Consider the following 23,459-nt stretch of genomic DNA (forward strand, 5'->3'; position numbering starts at 1 on the left):
ACGGCTCGCGGAGCACGCGGGGGTCGGGCCGCGGCCGGCGTGCCGCGCCCCGGGGCCGCCGTGCTGGAGCTGCGGAGCTCCGCTCCCCAGCAGCGATGGGCCGCTCCGCTTCTGCCCCGGCTGCCAGGCTCTGCAGCCGCCGGCGCCGCGGCCTGACCTCTTCCGCCTGATGGACTGGTGAGTGTGGGCGGGGCGGCCGCGAGCCCGGCCGCCGCGGCTCTCACCCGCCCTGTGTCCTGCAGCGACCGCTCCTTCCGCATCGACCCGGGGCAGCTGCAGCGGCGGTTCCGGAGCCTGCAGCGCGCCGTGCACCCCGACCGCTTCGGCAAGAGGCCGCCGGTGAGCCCCGGGCCGGGCGGGGGAGCCGGGCCGGGAGGGGCCCGCGGGGCTCGGTGACCGCCGGAGGAGCTCGCCTTTAGCGTTGGGATGCGTGGCGGGGTCGCGGTGTCGAGTCCCCACGTCTCTCCCGCTCGGGGAGTGAGGGGATTCGCCTGTGTTTGTCTTTCGGTGCTCAGAAGAGGCTCTGGCACGGATTTGCGGTGGCGGCGGACGATGAGGGGCCGCTGCGGTTCGTCGGGCCTTAGCTGAGTGCGGTGCCACAGCTCCCCGCTGCACGGAGCCTTCTCCGTTCCACACACGGACCGATGTGGGGACGCTGGCGTTCCGCACGTAACAAAATGTATTTTGCCACTTGTTATCAGCTTCCGATTATTTGCCATCCGTTTGCAGAAAGAGCAGTACTACTCTGAGCAACACTCTTCCCTGATCAACAAGGCCTACCAGACCCTGCTGAACCCTCTGAGCCGGGGCCTCTATCTAGTAAGGTCTCCGTTAGGTATTGCAGTGTTCTGTAACTAACCCTGGGGGCTGGAAGGGATCCCACCCTCGATTCAGTCCTTAATGTGCTAATTTGCATTCCCCTGAAGAGAATCACCAGAGATTGAAGGGAGACCAGAACCAAGTTTCTCCAAAAATTAATCAGCATTAATCATTTGCTACGCATCTTACAGTAATTTGTCGTCCACATCACATGTAGTGTTTGGCCATGGCTGCTCATTCAGAATTTCAGTCTGACCCATGTCAGCCTTTTTTATGTGTGGTTTTCTGCTGATTTTTATGGTCAGACTATGTATGGAGTTAATTTTCAGACTGACACAGTGCACTGTAGGTTTATTGAACATGAATCTGAGTATGCCCCACTAAGAGGTGTTAGAACATGGGTTGGACTCGATGATCTTAAAGGTCCCTTCCAACCTAGAAATTCTGTGATTTGAAGAGACTTAATATTAAAGAAAATAGTTTCCATAGAAATGGATGTGGGAATATTTATTTTCAAATTCCCATTTCCTCTGCCAGCTGGAGCTGAGTGGAGTGGAGCCAGCAAAAGAGACAGACTGTGATACAGACTCATCGTTCCTTATGGAAGTCATGGAAATTAATGAGAAACTAGCAGAGTCCAAAAACAAGGATAACCTTGAAGAAATTGAAACTTCAATTAAAGGTAGGTTATGACTGGAGGGGTTTGTACAGAACTAATACACTGAATCTTGTGTAATACATGAGTCTGAAAGCTTTAAGCTGTGTTGGTATATTTCTTGTAATGTCTTCAGTTTGTGTTAGTCTGGAACTGACTCACTGCAAAAGCTTCTGCCCTGTTCCCCTCTTTTCCAATGTTGACTTTACCTATTTATGCACCTAAACATTACAGGTCTTGCGAACATTTGTATAACAGAACCTATTCTGATGTCAATCAAAATAAATATATATAGACAATAAAAAGGAATTTACTCAGCCTTTATCAGGTTAGTCAATTGTTCCAAAGAAAAAACCTGTCAGAATGAAGTTGAATAAAATGCTTGTCTGACCATACTGAATAATGTTATTTATACAGTTATAGTTCTTATGGTTATTTATGCATTGTAGTTCTTTCACCTTCTTCATCTGGCAGCTATTATATTAAGTGGTTATTCTCCTTTCACAAGCAAATTTCTTTTTATATTGTTGGTGATACCAAAAACATTTGGTTTACTGATATATTCTTTGCAATAACAGCTATGTGTTAAAAGCAATTACAATAACTAGAATAAAAACTGAGTAGCACAGGAGAAAATTAAGTGTAGCAGGGTAAACTGATATACCAAAAGTAAGTTAGATTGCTGGGAAATTAGTGACCATTGGTGTGCATTGGAATTGCTGTCAGTATGCCTGTTTAAATAAAGAAATACATGTTTGAAATGATAATTAAAGCTGCATTGACAGCAGTATAATGAAAAACTCACTTGGCTCCCAAAGGCTGAAACTAGTAATGAACTTTCCCAACACAGGCAGTCAGAATGCAGTGGTATCAAATATCCTAAGTATAAAAAAATAAATAATTTTTTTTGCAGTTAAGCAAGAAGAACTGACCAGAGAGGTCACTGCAGCTTTTGAAAAAGGTACCTATTTTATGAAGTTTTTACCTGCCATACATTCCTGTCAAATGCTTAAAGCTCCACATTCTCTTACTGGCAAATATTTCCTGAGCTATGGAATAGAAGTACTGCATTGACAATGGTTCTTTGTTAGGTATTTAGAATAAGTACTTCTAAACTGACATTCCTGCTGATTTGGGAAATTCAGGACCTCACATTAAAAGCAAAGTCCATTACAAAAGTTCCATTCATCTTGCATCTAAATAATCATTTTGAGAGAGAATGTGGATGCTAAGAAATTGTTTTGTGTGTTTCCCAGAATGCTGGGAAGGACAGACTTTTATCTTAGACATATTCTGAGGTTTCATACTTGAATTTGGGAGTGTTGTTCTGCACTCCTGGAGCTGCAGCAGAGCAGTGAGTGCTGTTCTTGGCAGTGAAAGCCACAGCTGCTGTGTGGCAAGTAAAGGCCTGTTCAGCATAAGGCTTTGGGGACTTCCTGTGCAGTAATCAACATAACTTAATTCTACAACGAGTGGATAGGCACAAGCTTGAACCATTCCCAAGCTTCTGAAGCTGGGAAGAAACCTTTGTGGTTGTGTGCCAGGTCCAGAATGCCGCAGGTTTGGCAGGGGTGGGTGTGTGAAGCTGTAAACATCACGGTGGTGCTGGCTGGGCCTGCCTATGAGGAGTTACATTTGTCTGTAAATCATAAATCACCCTCCCCTTTAACTGAGCAGAAATTGTTTCAATGTCAGTTTTGGAATTGGCACTGTCCAGACCAGACTCCTCCTCATTTGCATTTTTCAGTTATGTCAGTTGGTCTATTTATACACGTTTTAAACAAAAACATTTGTCTTGCCTAGTGGTAGATCAATACTGCAGCCACTTTACAGGAGTCATTAAAGAATATATTCATTCACATTTCTTTCCCAAATTGTTCATTGTTACAGGTTTTGTGGAACATTTGAGCTGACATGTTCCCAAACTATCTGAGGTTAAAACAACAGGCAGCATGGTTTTAATAGTGTGAGTCCTTGAGGCTCACAACTCTTGGTACTAAAGCAGGTGCTGTCATTGAAATCTTGAGATTCATTTTGAAAATGCCAATTCACCTCTCCCTCTGTAAACCAGTAATGTTTTATGTAATTTCAGATGATCTTCAAGAAGCCAAGAAGCTGCTAGCAAAAATGAAGTATTTTGCAAACATAGAGGATAAACTAAAGGCCAAGAAGATCCCTTCCTGATGTTGCCTTCTTAGCTATTAAGAGTTAGTATTATTTTCAATTAAACAAATGGTTTTGTTACCAAAATCAGACCAAGGGTGTTTGTTTCCTATACTTCCATTAAAAGCTTAATTCTGACAGGAGGAAAATAAATATAAAAGAAATCCCATGCTTGCTGCAGCACTTGGATAACAGATGGCATTTGGAAATGCTTACATCCAGGAAAAGCTGTACTGGGCAAGGTGGGCCACTGTCCTGGCAGTGGCAGAAATGGAAACAAATACCAGAGAGGCACACAAACTCCACATGTGAGATTTCTTACTTCCTAACATGTGAAGAATTTATTTTAATTTGAAAAAGAGCCCAGTAAAAAATACTGGAGAGGGGGCAGAAGGCTCTTTCAGCATGTCCTGCAGGCTCCCTGTAATTTAAAGGTTAAAAGTATTTAATTCCTGTCATCTGTCCTCTCTGCCACTTCATGCTTTTTGGTATGTAGATCTCAGTCTGATGGGAACTAACCTCCAAAACTAGAAGTAGTTTTACCCTGTTCCATGGTTTAAAATGTTAAGATGCTAGGTTAGGGGAAAAAAAATAACCAAATTGAAACTCCAGTCAGTCTTTTATCAGGATACAAGTTTTTATTACAAATACCACTAATCAGAGAGGTGCTGTACTTTGATTGCACAGTGCAGTAGTAGGACTGGATGAGGAATGTCTTTAAGGCTTTCAAAGTTACATAACTGGAAAAACAGAAACTAAATACCACTATTTCTACATAAACTGGAATATTTCAAATATCAGCTGTCAGTTATCAGTTCTTGTGTGGGTTTTAACAAGAACTCACCATGTTACACTCAGCAAAGCATTTGGATACGCCCAATGACCCAAACTGAAGACAGGGCTTGAAATAAAAGAAGAGTTGCTGAATTATCTGCAGAAATCTGCCAGAGGGGCTCACTGAACATCCTCCCTGGCATTTCTGCATCCCTACAGCAGCAGGTTACAGCTAAAGATGTTTTCTGTGGATAATACAATATATTGTTAATTGTATTTCAGCAATACACGTTTTAACAGCGTTTCAGCAGAACTAACGTGCCTTTAGTTACACTTCCTCTAAATACACAGGAAGCTTTAATAAGCCACTTGATCATGTATTACAAGGTTCATAATTCTCACCAAAGTTTGGTTGCATCTGTGAAATTATGCAGAAATCTTTAAAAATTCATCTTGAAGTTGCCTTCTTTCATAAAGCTCCGTTTCCTTTTTCCTGGCATTTCTTCCAAAATTAAGCTTGTGAAATTCCTTTTTGATTTCCAGAAAGGATTTGTTTTTTGTCTCAGGAATTATGAAGAAGATGAAAGCAGCAACAAAGAAGCACTCCAGTAAGAACACCACAAAACAATACTGCTTCAGTCCATTCTGAAAATAAATATGATTGCAACATATTTCAAGTGTAATAACAGTAGGTTTGAGAAAATAAGCTTTTTGTTTCCATTTACACTTAACATTGCTGCTCAGATGTTTTTCTAAAAGGAATCACTTAACCTAATCTTCACCTGTAACTTTTTAGATAAAGACTGTCAAGTGCTGTGCAACAGGCTTTTATTTTAAAAATAAGATAAACCATTTAAACAGTCAAATGTCACAATCTAAAAGTCAACATTTGCTACTTAGCTGTCACATATTTTTAAGAGTATATAATTTAACTTTCTCTGAATGTTAATATTTTTCCATACTGTACATTAAAAAAACCAACTATCTTACAGCTCAGCCATGAAGAAAGGACAGGCAGATCCAGATACCCAGATGCATGCTGTTCCTATCAGTTTTGCTGTCAAGAATATGTGCTAAAACTAAAAATACAAAGCTGGAGATGAAAACCTGTCTTGCCTTTCTTAATAATCTTCTGCTTACAGAACTTTGTCAGTTCAGCAAGTTCTCAGAGATGTGACTTACTGACCATAGGTATCACCTCAATGTTACTTTGCCATAAAAGCACAAGGCACTATTAAAAAATGTTTTATCTAAATCTCAGTACCTGATTAAGTTCTTCTGCTTTTGATACCTTCTCTGTTTTTTTCATCTGAACATGAACATTACCCTCCAGTTCATTCCTTTTACTTTTTTATTTGTCATGTTATATTGGGGTTTGTGAGGTGTAAAAAATACTTTTAGGAGGGACTGAATCTAGTTAAACTCATTTGAGGGGCAGTGTGCATCCTGGTCAAGTGTCAATTATACATACAAGTGAATATAATAAAATACAAGCAATGGGATGGAACCTGGGAGCAGGTGAAATGCAAATTGTGCTGTGCATACTCACCACTATGAAGGGAAAGAGCATTCCAACTGTGAAGAAACTAATCCAGCTCACAGTCCCTGCGATCATGTAGGCAGCAGGACGTGAGGACTGTACAAATAACTCAGCTGTCAGGGTGTTTGTTATGCCACCTGGGGATGGTTCAGAAACAGAACAGAGAATTGTGCTGAATGTCCATTTGAGGTATTTCCAATGCTACAAAAGATTGACTTGCTTTTGAATATGCTACTAGCTGATCTATTGTAATTCCTAACAGCACAGTTCTGAGGCTACTGCCCTTGCAGGAAGTTTCCCAGTAAAACACAGCCCCATTTCAGCAGCACAGATCAGGGAGCAGGAGTGTAGAACCCCTGTGCTCTGAAGGACAGAACTAAGCCCTCCCTCACACATAACTGCCCCAGAATCATGCATGGTAAGCCTCAGCTGTGGGCTACAGGATGGCCTCGCTTGTGTTCCTCAGCCAGAGCAGCAGCAGCTGTGCTGCAAAGGCTTCTTGGCTGTGTGACACCTCAGGCCTCCCAGACCTTCCCCCACTCACACACGCTCCTGTGCAGTACCTGGGCCCAGCCCAAAGCTCAAGATGAAGGCAAATACACACATCATGCTCATGTAAGGCACCCAGGAGTACAGCTCCTGAAACAGAAGACAATTAGGTTTAGTTCAGATTTTGATAGCCCAGTTTTAAAGTCTGGCTTAAGAGTTATGTTTCCTTCTGTATTTTATTTCAATTAAGACCAGCAGTCTTTCACAACTCTTTTACAGCCAAATTATTTAACAGTTCTGCTTCAGAGAAATTAAATAGTGTTCATTCAATGACTTGTACTAAACCGTATCATAGAATTATGTAATCATAGTGTGGGCTGGGCTGGAAGGGGCTTTAAAGCTCATCCCATCCCACTCCTGGCCATGGGCAGGGACACCTTCCACTAGCCCAGGTTGCTCTTAGCTCCATCCAACCTGGTCCTGAACACTTCCAGGGATGGGGCAGCCACAGCTTCTCTGGGCACCCTGTGCCACGGCCTCAGGGAAGAATTTCTGACACCTGATCTAACCCTACTCTCAGTTTAAACCCATTCCCCCTTACTGTGTAACCACTTGCCCTTCTCACTCCTCAGTCACACTGGGTAACAGGAACGAGTCCTTTGCACCTGGTAAGTCAGAGAGAAGGTCAGAACAGTGCACCAGAGCGTCATCAGGAGATAACCCCCAATGATAAAGGTTTAGTTCAGATTTTGATAACCCAGTTTTAAAGTCTGGCTTAAGAGTTATGTTTCCTTCTGTATTTTATTTCAATTAAGACCAGCAGTCTTTCACAACTCTTTTACAGCCAAATTATTTAACAGTTCTGCTTCAGAGAAATTAAATAGTGTTCATTCAATGACTTGTACTAAACCGTATCATAGAATTATGTAATCATAGTGTGGGCTGGGCTGGAAGGGTCTTTAAAGCTCATCCCATCCCACTCCTGGCCATGGGCAGGGACACCTTCCACTAGCCCAGGTTGCTCTTAGCTCCATCCAACCTGGTCCTGAACACTTCCAGGGATGGGGCAGCCACAGCTTCTCTGGGCACCCTGTGCCACGGCCTCAGGGAAGAATTTCTGACACCTGATCTAACCCTACTCTCAGTTTAAACCCATTCCCCCTTACTGTGTAACCACTTGCCCTTCTCACTCCTCAGTCACACTGGGTAACAGGAACGAGTCCTTTGCACCTGGTAAGTCAGAGAGAAGGTCAGAACAGTGCACCAGAGCGTCATCAGGAGATAACCCCCAATGATAAGGCATCTTCTTCCCACATAGTCTATCAGCAAACACTGTGGACAAGATAGAATCTTCTGTTAATATACTGATCTCATTTTTACCAATATTCTTCAAGGAGAATCATTACTGCTTGTATGGCAGGTAGAACAAACTGCTCCTTACACAGGAGAGGGCTGTGAGACATTCACACACTCCAGTGCCAAGTGTCACATATGGGATTTTTTCTGCCACAATCCCAGCTTGTTCAAAAACGTAAGTTGCATAGAAATAAATCTACAACAGAAAAAAAAAACCCAAAACCAACAATGAGGTTTTTCTGGTATTTAAAACATTGTCTGGAAACAAAGTCATGTTCACACTAAACATATAGATCAGTGTATTTTATGTTGTGAGTTACTAATTCAACATAAGCAGCAATAACAATCTGTTAAATTCATGTCTAAATAAACATATTGCTATCCTAAAAGCCAAGATGATTATTCAACTTACTGAATATGCTTTATATTCTTAAACCAGACACACTCGGATAAAGTGATTCACCTTTATTTACTTTTTCATAGGAATGTTTTTCAGAGGAAGTATCGAGTCATTCTTTAAAAAAGTTTGCATACCAGAAACACAGAAATGAGAAAAAAAATGAAAGAGAAACACCAAAATAATGCAAGGACATTCTTTCCCACCTATCACGTTTCGCTGAGCTTCTCTATGTGGATCTTTTAATAAATGGTTGAAAACCAGGTGGAAATAAAATCATTATTTAAGCTGTTTGTTCATGTGAACTCTTACAGCATTAATGCCACTGAGCTGTTGGCCCATTGTCATCACGATGACAGTGATGAGCTGCCATCTCACAGCACGGTCACTGAATAGCTGCCAGGGCTTCTTGGGTTTCTCCCCATCTAAGGCAAAGCATTCCCGCTGGATGTCTTCCATCTCCCTTCGATACTCTGAGGAGCCATGAAATCGTTTCAAAGCTACAAATAGAAAAAAATAATTTACATTTATCTATTAACCACAATCCTGGGAAATAATCTCTTTCCATAATGACCTAGCTTTTGCTAGGATGTGAAAAATTTGCTTTGTGACTTGCTTGTTCCTTGCTGTGTTTTCAACATTTTTTGCTGTGGTGGATTTGGAGAATTCTGTGGCATTTTTTTCCTTCTTTTTAGAGGAATATCTGACTTTGAAATATTCACCAGGCAAAATATCTTGTATCTGAACCTCAGACCTTCAAATAGTTTTTTTCTTAAATGACCAGTTTGAGGAGTTTTGCTTAAATTCTAGGCAGATATTGAGTCCTTTGTTATGGCCCTGACTTTAATGTTGCCAATGGGATGCAGTTAGTGAGCTGGAGCAAAGAGAGAAAATCCTTCTCCTAAGGCAAATATAATCAGAAGTCATTTGGATCCCAGACTGAAATCTTTACAAATGGTCTTAAAATTTAAAGACTATACAGCATCAGTTCCTCTAAAATCTTCCTGATTAAATATATCTCAAGTGACAATCTGTCTTCTTAAGGTTAAGAGTAGGAGTTTTGATGATCCTGATAATGAACTTTTCACTGAGAGTAATCAGCTTGGAGTTCCAGTCAATGAACTTATATTTGAAACAGGATAATAAAGTTTTGTGCATAACCCATTATGGGCTCCTGAGTTCCACAATCCCTTCTTCTATATAAGCTCACTGGAGGAAAAACATGGGCCAAAAAGTACTAGATGATACAACAGTGCTGTGTGGATGAAGATAAAATGAGAATCTGGAACCCAAAATATTCATTGTACCCTTCTGGAGAACAGAAAGTATAGGTATTACCTTTGGCACAGCTCAGCTCATCACCTCTGTCAATAAGAAGATATCTGGGACTTTCAGGAAACCATGGAAGGAATAACAGTTGGGCTAATGCTGGAATACAGCTGCTGGATAGCAACAGAGGCCAATGCTCTTCTCCACCTAATAATTCTCTGTGAGAAATGTGGAAAAAGAACGCAAATAAATATAATAATTAGCTACTGGTTACTATTTAGTGCAGTCTCTCCACTTGAAACTTCTAAGTTCCAGCTGGATGAAGGCCTGAGCAACTTCCTCTGATCACACAGGGACAAAAGCAGTGCTAGTGCTGTGATACAGAAGTGTGAGTCCTTTGCTCTCAAGCCCTTGCCAACATCCACTGTCTCCAGCAAGAAGTTGGCAGAAAACATGAACTCAGCTCAAATGTGGCTGCTTTACTGATGCTGCTCTGGTGACCCATCTAAACTGACACTACTCCCCTGAGGAGACAGCACTGATGGCTGGCAGTTGTAGGAATAAGGTTACTCAAGCAGGATTTTCTTCTCCCAGGAAGACCTTGTGTGAATTCTAATGCTGCAATGGCACAAGGAATGTCCTGCAATGTGCTGTAGGAAATTGGAATTCCTTACACAGGAATAACACAAAACAGGAAAAAAACCCCTCAGATATTTCTTACCTCAAACCAATTACTTGTCCTGTCAGAATTCCCCCAGTCAGAAAGATGGAAGTCCCCATGGCCAAGCCACCTCTTAGGTGTTTTGGGGCAAACTCCCCAATATAAAGAGGCTGCACACAGAGCCCAATACCTGCAAGTAAATGGAAAAAACATTTTCCTATCAATAGAAATTGCTTTGCAAGGAGTTACTAAACCAAAACACATACAAAATGGGAGTTAATTAATTTCCTATTCATTTAGTTGCCTTCAGATTCCAAGCTACACTACAGAACATTTTCATCATAAAACCTAAAGGATCAGAAATAATAATAACTTATCATTCACCATAGTTTATTGATAGTAGGAATATGAAATAATTCACCTGAATTTATGCCAATCAAAAACCTTCCAGCAATGAGTAACTCAAACAATCCTGTAGGAAAACTGATCCCCATTAAAATGGAGGCTAGTATTGCTATAATATTATTCATCAAAAGAGCTCCTTTCCTAAAAAGGAGGAACAAAATTAATAATAATAATAATAATAATAATAATAATAACAATAATAGTAATACCACAGAACAAACAAAAACTGATTAAAACAAACAAAAAAAAACCCCAACATTGAAAACAACCCACCTCAACCAGACATTATGGAAATCTGTAACAATGTGGTTTTTAGACAGCTTCTTTTCTGATAATGTGGAGGGATAAATTGACTTTATGCTGAAGAAACATGCTATTCCCTGGAAACCTAGAAAACCCAGATATCTGATACAACTGCTTATGTTTTTAAAATGTCTAAACATGACAGAAATGCCTGACAAGGTAGGAGTGGGGTTTCTTCACTTAGACAAATGAAGTGTAACAGATGAAGCAGCACATCCTTACTGGCACAAGGGCTGCAAATGTATCATGGGGAAACTCATGTTTCCAACACACTCTGTGTGCATTCTCCTACTCAGATTTCAGTAAATGTAATGCAAAGACTAAGACAAAGGTCATAATTCAGGGCTCATCCTTGAAAGTTACATTGGAATAAACTGTAAAATTCTACTAGAAAACTCAGTTTTAAAGTGAAAAATCACTTTCACCAAGGTACTCTTTTCTCCCACTCTTTTCCCATTTATTTACTTTCAATTTCAGTGGGAAGGTAGGAAAAGCAAACATGCTTTCATATGCCTGCTGCTGCAACTGACCTGCCCAGGCGTATGGCCATGCTGCCTCCAATCAGGGCTCCACACAGGCCTCCGAGGGAAAAGATAGAAGCAATGACAGACCAAAGAAAAGTCAGCAAATCTGGATTTAGCTCCTTGTGATAACGACTACTCCAGGTCTCGTTTAAGAACTTGTGTATATGCTGCAGTAGAAAAGAGTGATGAATGTGTAGCATTTTATACAGCCCTACAAACAGCACTACAAATAACTTGCACCCCAGTCCTGAAAATCAGTTCTGGGAGTTAATTCTAAGAGATATCATCTGGCAGAATCTTCCTTGACCACGAGGAAGACTTTGTGTTTCCTACTCCCCACACACCTCAAAGGCTGCTGAGCAGCTCTGCTTTGGGCCCTGCCTCAGGTGCTGCAGCAGAGGGGAAACAACCCTGACATGCACTGCCACGAGAGAGCTCTGAGGTCCTTCTGAACAAGAAGAGGAACAGGGTGCATGGCTGGCCCTGCTGTTTTTAGAACATCTCAGAGCACAGAGGCCTTTCAACCTAAAAAATTTTACTGTCAGGGGACTCATTCTGACACTTGATTTAAATCTCCCTGCCTTAGTATAATCCAAAAGAGTAAAATCGCTTTTTCAGCTCTAATACTACTCCACCTTACAGTATTCATGTGTCAGAACTTTGAAGCTGTTATTCCACATGCTTGGTTTTTTAAAATTTGCCTTTAGAAACTCTTGAACTGGCATGTATCTGTAATCAGAGGCTCTTGCTCTTTACCTTCAAACAAAGATTACAGAAGAACAAACTGTTTGGACTATCTCTCTGTTCCCAGCATATGACATGTTCTTTCACAAACAGCTTCTTTTAAGCTTTGTAAAAAACATACAGGGTTGCAAATTCAATCTTCACAGTTTCCCAAGCAAATAAATCAGCTGGTAGCAAAAACTGATACCCATCACTTTCACAAGAACATTTGCTTAGATCCTTGAGTCATCCACAAAATATGCAGAATCCTGGAGGCTACAGCAAAGAACACTCAAGTAGCAAGTGAAAACACCTACAAGATACTCAGCCACTACAGATGGAACGTTTTAATTCCCTAAGAAGGACTTTTTCAGTAATCTGCCTTGTGATGGATACCTGTAAATAGTAGCTGTACTTTCTCCCTGTTATCCAGTGATAGAAGGAATGGGAATGGCTCAAAGCTGTATCAGGGGAGGTTTAAACCTGACATTTGGAGAAACAGTGGTGATATCCTACAGAAAGGGGGGTCAGGCAGAAGAACAGGCTTCCAAATAAGTGGTCAATGCTCCAAGGGCATTTGGACATTGCTGTTAGTAACATGCTTTAACTTTTGGTCAGCCCTGAAGTGGTCAGGTAGTTGGACTAGATGGTCATTGTAGGTCCCTTCCAACTGAAAATGTTCAGGTCTATTCTACCCTTAGGGTTCTGGGTGATTTTAGTAACCAAAAAATATATTACTTATTCAGTTAATCTTTCTAATAATAAAGGTATTTATGTGGCCTATTTAGCACTTTTGTCTGACATAGAATAGCTCTGACTGGAGGTACTCACAAACAAATGCACATGAAACCACATAGGAAATGAACAAGATTCCTTCACTTGAGAGGAAGAGTGCTTCAGCTCCCACTGTGATCACAGCAAAGGCACATTTGGCCTCGTGGCCAAGTTCAGAGAGGAAAGAGCCCAGGGAACAAAAGATGAGCTTTTACCTGCGTGGGTGCATTGATAATAGAGACATTGTACCCATACTGAAAGGTGCCTCCAATTCCAACAGCACAAACAGCCAGGAACAACGTCCAGCTGGGGAGCTGGGGAGCAAAAGAAAATCATGGGCATAAACAGAGACAGGACCCTGAGCCCACACACATGTAATATCTGAAGGAAAATTATGGTGAAATACATCATGTATTTAGTTTGGAGCAGTCAAAGTATTAGTTTAGAAAACCACCTGAACTCCTGAACACCTGCAGCAGGAGAAGCATTTCAGGCTATTTTTGGCCCTGATCATTAACAGCCTTCAGAAATACCACAATCACAAGTCTCCAGATTAAGTGTAGGCAACAAAACCATTACAGCTGTTATTAGAAACTGAGTAAATGCTTTTTGCATAAGCCACACTGCTCACAGTGCCTGTTTTTACTGAAAGAATGCTAGGACTGTTTATGTCTGGTGTTAGAGACACAACGACCCAGTATAAGAATTAACAAATCTCAATTTCTGTGAGTCACATTTTAATCAAGGTGTGAGAAGCAACAATGTTTTATTTCCCTCTAAGCAATATTTTAAGTCCCTAAAATGATTACTCAATGTCTGCAAGTTGGCAGGGGCAAAGCCTTAGTACCCCATTCACAATAATTTGTCACTGGCAAGAATATTAAATTTAAAGTTTATTAGCATGTATTTTTAAAATGTTTCAATATCTATGACCTAGTTACAGTCTCAAATCACTATTCACAAACTAAAATTCATAGAGTCACAGATTCACAGGTTTTAAAATCAACACAAACTACTGCTGTGATACATCCAAATCACAAGAATCTAACTGCTCATAAACCATACTTTGGATATGGCCAGATATCTCCAGAGATTTATACAGTGTTTGATATTCTCATGAGGTGCTCTCTGAGTTTACTTTTTACTGAATATGATCATACTAAAAATAACATCCAGTTCAAATGTCTAGCAAACCTTTCCTTTTAAATTAGGTCCTAATTTAATCTCAGAGTATCTTATTGATCAAGTCCAGCTGTACACAACAACATCTCCTATATTGAAGACACTTCAGTGATCAAATTTCCACTTCATATATAAAGGCTGTACATATTTCTTTTAATAAACTTGTACTCCCTGAATTTCTCATTGTAAAGTGTGTAGACTAATCCTTCATCCTTCTCATTCTTGGTCCAGTTCCCAGAAATGCTGAGTTATTCCAGATATTGTACTGTATTCTGACAGAGCTGTGTCCTTCCTAAAGATAATTCATCAAAACTTCCTTCCTTCCTTCCTCCCTCCCTGAAATTTGCAAGTTGAAATTGATCTTATTAAAGTAAAATCCAATTAACATTTCCTTACAGTTTCCAAGAATAAAAAGTATTTCTCTGAATGTCAATCAAAGCAATGAGTTAAGTGTTATAAGTAAGGGCTGCAGTGGGTATGGTAGAAAAAACCAAAACTGATGTTTTGGAATGTGGCACTGCACACTCAGACCCTTATATTAATTAAGTACTGTAAACCTATTTTGTGTGTTTTATGGGTACAATTGGGAATCTAGAAGGGACAGAAAATAAATAAAGAAACATACAACCCAAAATAATGAACATACATCATATAACTTAGGTTTTATTATGACAGATCTTTTGTTCTTCCTGCCCAAATCAGCTGGGCTCGTGACACTGGTATGCTGTCTCACACTGGAATTTGGAGAGAGCACAGATAACAGCCTCGTGTTCAGTTTATAAGGGCGTTCACTTAATTCCAAAAACATGACACAAAATTCAATTTGTATTCAATGTAAAACATTAGAATCAGAAAGCTGCTTTTATAGCTTCCACTTTCTACCACAGCCAGGTGTCCAAGAAAAGCACGAAACCTTACGAGTCTAATCCCTTAATGTATTTCTATTCAAAAGCTGCCATGAAATTCCCGCACATTTCACATGTGTACATCATTGCTAAAACCACAAACTCCCTGCAGGATCCACCTTCAGGATGGTTCTGCTTACCTTGCAGGGCGAGCTAGACCCTCTGAGCAGGGGCTGGTGCTCCATTCTGAGCATGGGCTGAATTAGATTTCCTTTGCAAAATTTAATAAACTACGTTACAGGGGAAAAAAAAAATAAAAATAAAAAAAAAAAAGGTGCCAAAAAACTTAAGTTACTAATGTATTAAGACACAGCTTTACTTTTTTTTTTTGTTGTTGTTTTGTTTGATTGGTTTTGGTGGTTTTTTTCTCCCCGCCCATTGGGACTCTCCTCAACATTTTTGTGACAGGGATGTCCAACTTCGATAAAGCCTCGCAGCAGCCTCAGGGAGCTTTCCCACCTCTCACACTGTGTAATACACCGTCCTTCTCTAACTCCGCGCAGAACCCGCAGCCTCCCGCAACTAAAGACAAGGGTGGTTACCGTGTTCCTGGGCGCCATCCCTCCCTCCTGCCGCCCGGAGCTCCGCTCGCCACCTCCCCGAGCCCGCCTGAGCTCCTCAGCTGACCGGGATTTGGCTGCCGGACCGTGCCCGCCCCGCTGCGGGGATTAAGCCGGGCCACGGACAAGAGAGGGGCTGTTCGGATTTCCTCGGGGACCCCGCGGCGCCCTCACGGGCCGCGGCGGGGACCCCGCGGCGCCCTCACGGCGCCCTCACGGGCCGCGGCGGGGACCCCGCGGCGCCCTCACGGGCCGCGGCGGGGACCCCGCTCCCAGAGCGCGTCTCCCACAGCACCCAGAACTACAAGTCCCACAGCACTCGGGACTACAACTCCCAGAGGTCTCCCAGTGCCCGGGACTACAACTCCCACAGTGCCCGCGGGTCCTTATCGATAGCGGCGAAAGGCCTGGAAGGACCCGGGCAGTAGCGGCGGCCGCAGCCGCGGGCCCGGCTCGGCCCGGGTGAGCGCTGCGGGCGGAGGAGGTTTCGTGCGGGGCTCCTGCGGGAGCGCCTCGGGCAGGGCCGGCGCGTGGCGCAGCGCGGATTGCGGCGTTGATGTGCGCTTTCTGCCCCGCAGCAGGAAATGGCAGCGCTGGGCAGATCCTGCCAGGGCATCCCGGCGGGCCCGGCCGTGGAGCTCCCCACAGCGCCGGCCGCCGCTCCGGACCGCCACGGCCCGCAGCCCTTAGTCGGCGGCCACGGCCGTCTGCAGCCACCCGGGATGATCGTGGCAGGGATGGGAAACGACGGCGTGGACGGATCCTCCGGCTTCTGTCTGCAGAGCAGCTTCGACCTGGCCTCCCTGGCCGCGCTCGGGAGCCACAGCGAGGGGCTGACGGTGGCCCCGGTGAGCTCCTTCAGCAGGAGCCGCAGCCAGTAAGTGCCAGAGCCGTCCCGCAGGGCCCAGGCCGGAGCGCCTGGTTCTGCCTGCGGAACTGCGGCGGGTGCTTTGCGAGGCCGCTGGGATTTGTTTCCTTGTAGCAGTGTTGCGCTGGTAGGAGGTTAGAAAATTGTATTGTGCTCGGCTGAGGACCTTGAAGCTGGCTGGTGGGGGTGAAGGAGCCTTTTGAAAGGCAAGGAAGGTGATCGAGTGTGCCAGTATCTTTGCGTACTTTCAAACTCATGTATTTGTTTCAGTATTTTTTCAGTGTGTTCCTCTGATACAGAGTATTAAGAGACTCAAGCTGGGTCATGTTTTGCTTCTTGAAGCATTTGAATTTTAGCAAAAATTGGTCTTGCCTCTTGTGGAAAACTAAATAACGAAAGGAGAATAAATTAACGTGGAATTCTGTTCAGAGAACTGAGTAATTACAGCCGCCTTTGACTTCCTTTGTAACAAAGTGGTTATTTATTGTCCCAAACTTTTGTTCCCATCGCAGCTGGTGACATACTGTGACTGTTGACCTCAGATGAAATTTTAAAAGGGAGGAAAATACTGTTTGACAATATCAGTGTAACCAAAAGATACAATTTGAAGCTGAGTAACTGTTTTTCTTTTGTAGTGTCTCTGTGCGATGTGGAAAGAAGCATAAGCTAGAAGAAGAGGCAGAAGGGTAAATTAATTTGTCTTTTTTAGCCTGAAAAATCCCAATTTGCTTTTTGTTTTGTTTGAGCACATCTCACCTACAATACAAACAGGAAGGAAATCTATCATTGTTTCCATTTGGAACTCTTCCCTTGAATTGCACATGACCCCAAATCCATTTCTACTACCTAATTAATTGTGTGGCACTGACTTTCCTGAATAGGTACTCACATTTTACTAAGAGCAATGTGGATTTATTTTCTTTGTTGAGGCTGCTTTGCCATAATGTGTCAATGCTGCTGAAATGCACTTTACATGTGTTCCTGTAGAATGCCACGTTTCTTTTTTTTGACAGTTGTAAACTTACTTTGTTTCCTAGCTGTCCTGTGCGGAAGAAGAGACTGACAGGAGCCAAAAATTGCCCTTTGAATCCCAACACTGAAGAATGGATTCTTTGTGCAGGTCAGCAGGCAGCTGGGGAGGTAGCAAGTCAGTATGGTGGCAGCGGTCCTGAAACTGCCATGTTAGAAATTCCCTGTGAAGAAATGGATCAGACAATGGGGGAACAGCAATGCGAGGTTGCTCGCAGGAAACTTCAGGAAATTGAGGACAGGTAAATGCAGGGATTGAGTAGCCTGGCTTTGCTGAGCTTTCCCTTTTTTGGTGGGCATTCAGGGGTAAATATAGCACCTAGCAGTGTGATAACACTGCTGTAAGTCTGAGATGAACCTTCTGTACAAATTATTTCATTTTAGGCGACCTGTGGTCCTGTGAGACTTCAGGCTGATCTGAAATGGTGCTAGAGCAGGAGATGCTGAGTAAATAACACCCTGCTCACAATCATTATCCAGCTTCAATATACCATAATTGGGTTTAATGCTCTTCTGTGAGCATCCAGAAGCTCAGATTCTAACATTTACCTGCTTAGGCTTGAGCTCAGTTTTTTTGTTGTTTTTTTTTTTTTTTTTTTTACCAACTGCAGCTTGTTCTGTGATTTAAACTTTAAATAGATGTGAATTTGTCAGTGGAGAGAGTAGCATGAACCAAAGAGGTCTCTCTGCACAATCTCAGTAAGGCTGAGATTGATCTTGCTCATGATGTGATGTGGGATAATTGGGTGGCTATGGACAGTCTGCTGTAGTCTTTAAATAATTTTACTGAATTCAGGCCCTTGAAAGATTTCTGGGAATGGTATGTGTATGTATCAGTTGATTGCAGGTGAGCTGGTATTCCAAAGTATCTAAAATGACCACTGCAGATGATTAGAAAAGCCAAAAGTTATAGAAATTTTAAAACAAGATTTTGTTGTAGATTACTCCATAGATGATGCATAAGGAGAAGCAAGGTACTGTTGGACTGTTATTTTTTTAATGGGTAAATCAGAGTAGTGAAATCTATTATCTGTCTGTGTCTGCTTTGGTCCTCTTGGAGGATTATTCCCTATTCTTCCCAGCTACACTGCTAAATTTTCTGTAAAACTAAAACCAAAAGAGATGCTTCCATTTGTTCTAAACATTTCAACAGTTTGTGCTGATTTAGTCTCAGAAACTGGCACCGCGTTGTGAAAAGTGAAGCACTACCTTTGCAATAATTCTCAAAGTCCAGTTTTGGGGCATTGAGCAGGTGAAGCAGCTGCATAGCTGAGACTCACTTGTGTAATGTGATCATACAGTTTCCCTTGGAGGGAATTGGTTTATTTTCTCTCAGTGTATGTTTGCACTGACACTGCTGGGATAACACAGGGGTAACAAAGCTAGCTCAGGTACCAGGAGTGGCATTGCTGCTCGAGTGGCTTCTGTGATGAGTCCTTCTCAGGATGTTTTGGCCCAAGAGAGACTCATGTTAACATGGCCCTGCTGCTTCTGGTACCCAGCCTAGGTGAGAGATCTGCACAGAGCAGAGCACGTAGATGTGACTGTAGTGGATGTTCCTGATAACAGTATGCTCAATAGTGTTTATCTCCCTCTTCCCCCTCCATTCCTAGGATAATTGATGAAGATGAGGAAGTTCATGCTGATGGAAATGTTAGCAATCTGCCCACTCTTATCCTGTCAGATACCCTTAAGAAAGGGATGAAGAGGGATTTTGGTGAAGTCCTGACAAAGAAAATAATAGAATCTATGTAAGTTCTGGAGGAAATCATGGTGCTATGTAGCTAACATGTGCAAATGAAAAGAGAGACCTCGTTTCATGTTTATGGAGATGTCCTTGATTACTGCATGATGCAGCCGACATTGTATAACAGACCACTCATCTGGTTAAAAATAGGAAAAACTGTCCTAATGTAAAAAAGAAACAAATGTAACTGTAGTGGTCATCAAGTATGTGTTTTGTACTCCTCATGTCTACAGAGCGAAACTTGTTGAGTGAACCAGTATCAGTTTTGGTTTTATGTACATGAATTTCCAAAATGAGAAGATCTTGAAGTGTGACCAGTGGTGGTCAAGTTTGGTGCAAAAAAGAGAGAAATACAGGGTTAGAACTAGAAATAATGGAACTAGGGAATAGGGAAGAGGAAATTTAATAGGGGGGGAAGAAAGGTATATATTTTCTGGAATATGGTTCCAGGCTAGCTCAAAGGATGAAGATACAGGTCTTCTGCATTTAATAGCTGTGCTTGGAGAACTTAAATTTTACTGAAACTCCATCCCTTCTAGGAGCCGTCCTTCTATGGAGCTTGTGCTTTGGAAACCTCTTCCTGAATTTATGACAGATAAACTGAAGTCTGTTTCTGTTAAGAACTTCAAGCAGCAGAGTACAGAAGTGTGTCAAGCTAAGCAGCCAACACCAGGAGCTCCTTTTGACCCACAGACTGAAACGTTCCCTGGATCACAACAGACTGCCATGTCTCCAGATCCATATGTTAGTTTGGGAATATCTGGGTGTGCAGAAGAAGAAATGGAGTTGTAGATGCCAGATTTTAGACTGGAAGTGGTGAGCTTCTGATGCTTATTGTTGATGTTTTTTGATTATTTTTTTCTGGTTTGATGTGTGAATCTGAAGTTATATTATTTGTTTTTTGTTTTCTTACTAACAGTCATAAGCACACCACAATCTTAGGGTGGCCAGGAAACACCCTAAGATTTCTGTGTTCCAATCTGTTAAATATTTTTACTTTTACTGAAAAGGTAATTCAGAGGCCTTTGGAACAGGGAAGTAGCTTTCCATCTTGCTTAATGGTGAAATATCCTCTTATTTGCCCTTGGTAAAGCATAAAATCCAAATACTGAATGTAACTGTGGCTTAAGCCACACCTTTGTCTTACTGAGCCATTGAAACTGGTGCACATAACTATGCTTGGCCATTTGGTTTAATTTGAATTACAAAATGTAAAGGAAGAAATATCTTCAAATCTAGTCATGGATAGAAAAGCAGTCCCTCTGGTAATAGCAGCTTTTCACATCATCTTATTTGTTTGGACTTGATGTAAACTCAGATGTAGAAATTACACAATCCATGGGGTAGGGAAGGAATATTACAGCTGAGCTTAAGTCTTTTGCTTTGTAGAAAGTAAAGCCAGCACTTAAAACTTGCAGGATACTTGCTAATTTCAGTCATCTTGGGTTCACTGGCTTCTAAATTTTATTTGTGGTTTTTGATGTTCCCCTCCCCAGACAATGCAAAGTTTGGAGGAAAGTGGTTCTCAGCAAAGAGATTCACATTTTACGTTGTGCTGAGCTTCTTTGTACGCATGGAGTTGGAAAGTCAGTTGAAGACAGTGTAACTTCTGATGAAATGAACAGCATCCATTAATTTGGGTAAACATGATAAGTAAATCAGATAACAGGGATAATGGCTGCTTGCTGCCATTAGGAGGGTCAAATGCTGGGTTATTGTCTGTACCCAAGTCCCAGGTGACTTTGGTGGTGAAGTAAAGGAGATGCCTGTCTTTTTCCTGAGAGAATCTAGACATAAAATTTAAGCCACAGTATGTGCCAATAATATAGCAAGAAATTGTTTATACAGATGTATGCCAAAAGAATTTTCTACCCTGCACAGGGTGCCAAGGAAAGGAGTCCAAATTAATTATTGCTTGTACCTTTTCTCAATGCACAGCAGTTCCTTATGCTTAAGGTTCTCTTAACTTGTTTCAGGGTTTTATCTTTCGTTCCTAAGTCCTTGAGCTTTCTCAGAGATACCTGAATTGGGGCTTTTCATAAGAAATCCTTTTCCAAGTAACAGGTTCTGTTCAGAGTCCTATGTCCCAGTCTGGTTTTGACATCTTGCTGACATAAAGGAGCAAGTACACAGTAACGCAGCTGCTCACGTAAGAAAATCTACTCTTCCTCTGCACAACTTGTGATAATATTCTTTACTGTTGAATAACCCCCATAGCTGAAAGCTTAAAATCAGTCTTCTCTTTTTGCAGTCATCCTTTAATTCCTTCTGGTTGTTCAAAAGATACCTGTTTGTTAAACCCTGTTTATCTTGCTGCTTTTGTTGAAGGTTGTCTGAAATTTTCTGTCTCTTGGTAAAACATTTTAGAGTTTCACTAAAAACACTCTAGCATTTGAGTAGGTATTACTCTGGAAACCAGTATAATACACCTGTACCATTCTGGAAGGTTTATTAAGTTGAAGAACATGGGCAGCCTATCTTGCTATAATGCCTAATTTCATTTCAGGGTCTGCTGTAAATCTTTTGCATGAACTGTGTAAAATTTCTTACATATTATTAAGCTGCTGAACATGTTTAAGACCTACAGCCTTTGACGTGCTCCAGTGCTCGAGCAGAACATAAAGCAGTCAGTTTGGAGAAGGCTGTAGTCACTGCAGGTAGAAAATGTGATGCCTCCAAGTAAGTAACTGGTTTTCAGCTTGCTGGATTATAGTGAAAGTTCAAAGTTGGAAGTATTTTAGGTAAAAGGTCTGAATCCTAAATAAACTGAAAAAAAAGGATGAATATTTCAAAAATGCAATGAAACCATCTCAGCAACACTGAAACTGTGACAGAAGATGTAAAAAAACTCTGGGAGGCCTAAATACATCAAATGATGCAGTTGTTTTCCTCTTAAAACACCAAATTGCATATCAGATTTGCAGAATAAGAAATTGTTGTAGATGGCTTTTAAGCATACTTTTTTCCTGCTAGGTTTGTACCAAAGGTTGACTTTCAGAGGTGTCTTTCCTCTTAATTCAATGCCAATAGGGCATCACTGACCTGTTACCTGCCATCTAAAACAAGAATAGAGTGGTGCACTGTTGACAAAGAGTATGAGATGGAGAAAAAAATAGTTTGAGAAGTTTGCTTTGATAGAAAACATTTGCATTTATTTTTTCACAATGCATTTCTGCCCTTGTGATAGGAGACAGTGAGGTTGAGTTGCTTAAATTGATACAAGAGTGGGAACCAAGTGACAGGAGCACTGAGCAAGATCCTTGCTACAGCAATCACTTGGAGAGGGTGATTGGATGAGAGATCAAGCTGTGGGCATTTACAGACTTCTGTATTTGTGAGTTTCATTTGTTGTTGTCCTCATTAAAAGACTTTTATTAATGCTGTTCACAAACAGGATGGCAAATGCAATGCAGTATTAGGAAAAACATTATTTTGAAATACGAAAGATCTGATTCTGGTCTGTCTTCTCTTGGGACCAAATCACCCTTTGTATGTCAGTTTTCAATAAATTTTCTAAAATATTTTTTAGATGACTGTTTCATTCCTGGTAAGAGTGACAAAACCTTGGGAGCCTATGTGCAGTCCTTCAGCTGGACAGTAAAGTACTCTTCTGGCTTAACAAGATTTGAATTTAACTATGTTTTGTCAAAGGCATGCCTGTTTTTTCCTTCACAGTACTCAGCAGGACAAGGGAAGGCAACAGCAGAATAAACCTGAAGCTGCCAGGAAGGAAGAGTTATTTTAAGTCTGTCATGACCCAAAGGCCCCTGACAAAGCAATAGGGGTACCAATAAGTGTTGCTATAGCTTGTGTTTTGAGAGCTTTCATTTTACTTCAGAATAAAACTCTTCAGAAGTACTCAAGCTAGGTATTCTTAAAGTTAAGGAATGTTTGAGAAGAGTTTTAAATTCAGATTTTAGTAATTTTGTTGAAAGGTAAAACTTTTGCTTTTTTTGTGTACCATCTTAGTGGACTTGATCCTAATAGAAAATACTAGTGCTTACAGGAATTCTGAATGGTAGTAGGCTTCTAGATGCCAAACAAGAACTAGTTCTGTATTTTTAGTGGAAGAGGTCTCAGTAACTATAAACACCTTCCTGTGGGACACAGTCCTTGCAGTAAGTCAGGATAAAGCATGGCAGGACAGAGCCCTTAAGTTGAAAAGGGGAAGCAAAACAGTGTAAAGACCATGTCCTTCAACATTTCTGTCTCCTGTGCTTAACAAGGTTGAAATGTTAAGCACATCCCATGTCCTGCTGTGATGGAAAGGAGACTGTAATACAGTTTTCTTTGGATTTTTTTAGATGTTGAAATGG

At 41.6% G+C, this 23,459-nt stretch overlaps 3 protein-coding genes across 14 annotated transcripts; 2 read left to right on the plus strand and 1 right to left on the minus strand.

Moving 5' to 3' along the window:
• Positions 1-8: 8 nt before the first annotated feature.
• Positions 9-5,666, plus strand: HSCB (HscB mitochondrial iron-sulfur cluster cochaperone). 4 transcript variants are annotated; one of them, XM_041410320.1, is made up of 7 exons: positions 48-177; positions 243-339; positions 730-819; positions 1,357-1,501; positions 2,388-2,435; positions 3,567-3,681; positions 4,955-5,666. In XM_041410320.1, exons 1-6 carry the CDS (start codon positions 170-172, stop codon positions 3,656-3,658), a joined length of 480 nt encoding a protein of 159 aa, XP_041266254.1. In that variant the 5' UTR covers positions 48-169; the 3' UTR covers positions 3,659-3,681; positions 4,955-5,666. The 4 variants fall into 4 exon arrangements, with proteins under 4 accessions (XP_041266253.1, XP_041266254.1, XP_041266255.1 ...); XM_041410321.1 differs by having other exon boundaries at positions 4,959-5,666; XM_041410322.1 differs by having other exon boundaries at positions 4,978-5,666.
• On the minus strand, positions 4,256-15,780 carry LOC121338938 (solute carrier family 2, facilitated glucose transporter member 11-like). 8 transcript variants are annotated; one of them, XM_041410308.1, is made up of 13 exons: positions 15,482-15,757; positions 15,080-15,150; positions 13,068-13,166; positions 11,362-11,522; positions 10,545-10,669; positions 10,184-10,313; positions 9,532-9,680; positions 8,506-8,693; positions 7,882-7,992; positions 7,671-7,772; positions 6,515-6,590; positions 5,961-6,088; positions 4,256-5,056 (listed from the first exon to the last, which is right to left on the minus strand). In XM_041410308.1, the coding sequence occupies exons 2-13, from the start codon at positions 15,131-15,133 to the stop codon at positions 4,838-4,840; spliced, it is 1,542 nt and encodes a 513-aa protein (XP_041266242.1). In that variant the 5' UTR covers positions 15,134-15,150; positions 15,482-15,757; the 3' UTR covers positions 4,256-4,837. The 8 variants fall into 8 exon arrangements, with proteins under 8 accessions (XP_041266242.1, XP_041266241.1, XP_041266243.1 ...); XM_041410307.1 differs by having other exon boundaries at positions 15,080-15,169; XM_041410315.1 differs by lacking the exon at positions 4,256-5,056 and adding an exon at positions 5,438-5,490 and having other exon boundaries at positions 15,080-15,169; positions 15,482-15,780.
• A 132-nt stretch (positions 15,781-15,912) lies between these two features.
• CCDC117 (coiled-coil domain containing 117) lies at positions 15,913-22,664 on the plus strand. 2 transcript variants are annotated; one of them, XM_041410316.1, is made up of 5 exons: positions 15,915-16,376; positions 17,003-17,053; positions 17,405-17,638; positions 19,010-19,147; positions 19,683-22,664. In XM_041410316.1, the coding sequence occupies exons 1-5, from the start codon at positions 16,084-16,086 to the stop codon at positions 19,933-19,935; spliced, it is 969 nt and encodes a 322-aa protein (XP_041266250.1). In that variant the 5' UTR covers positions 15,915-16,083; the 3' UTR covers positions 19,936-22,664. The 2 variants fall into 2 exon arrangements, with proteins under 2 accessions (XP_041266251.1, XP_041266250.1); XM_041410317.1 differs by lacking the exon at positions 19,010-19,147 and having other exon boundaries at positions 15,913-16,376.
• The last annotated feature ends 795 nt before the right edge of the window (positions 22,665-23,459 follow it).

Source organism: Onychostruthus taczanowskii, unplaced genomic scaffold (genome assembly GCF_017590055.1).
Source record: "Onychostruthus taczanowskii isolate IOZ18803 unplaced genomic scaffold, ASM1759005v1 scaffold32, whole genome shotgun sequence".
NCBI lineage: Eukaryota > Metazoa > Chordata > Aves > Passeriformes > Passeridae > Onychostruthus > Onychostruthus taczanowskii.

Excerpts from the sequence above, each read along its gene's own strand:
- CCDC117 (XM_041410316.1), top strand. The coding sequence starts at position 16,084 with ATGGCAGCGCTGGGCAGATCCTGCCAGGGCATCCCGGCGGGCCCGGCC. Across the intron at positions 17,054-17,404 it reads CTAGAAGAAGAGGCAGAAGG|CTGTCCTGTGCGGAAGAAGA; the intron begins GTAAATTAATTT and ends TTTGTTTCCTAG. Across the intron at positions 19,148-19,682 it reads AAGAAAATAATAGAATCTAT|GAGCCGTCCTTCTATGGAGC; the intron begins GTAAGTTCTGGA and ends CATCCCTTCTAG.
- LOC121338938 (XM_041410307.1), bottom strand. Across the intron at positions 11,523-13,067 it reads TTATCAATGCACCCACGCAG|CATATACACAAGTTCTTAAA; the intron begins GTAAAAGCTCAT and ends TTTCTACTGCAG. Across the intron at positions 6,089-6,514 it reads GAGCTTTGGGCTGGGCCCAG|GTGGCATAACAAACACCCTG; the intron begins GTACTGCACAGG and ends AACCATCCCCAG.
- HSCB (XM_041410319.1), top strand. Across the intron at positions 1,502-2,387 it reads AATTGAAACTTCAATTAAAG|TTAAGCAAGAAGAACTGACC; the intron begins GTAGGTTATGAC and ends TTTTTTTTGCAG. Across the intron at positions 2,436-3,566 it reads CACTGCAGCTTTTGAAAAAG|ATGATCTTCAAGAAGCCAAG; the intron begins GTACCTATTTTA and ends ATGTAATTTCAG.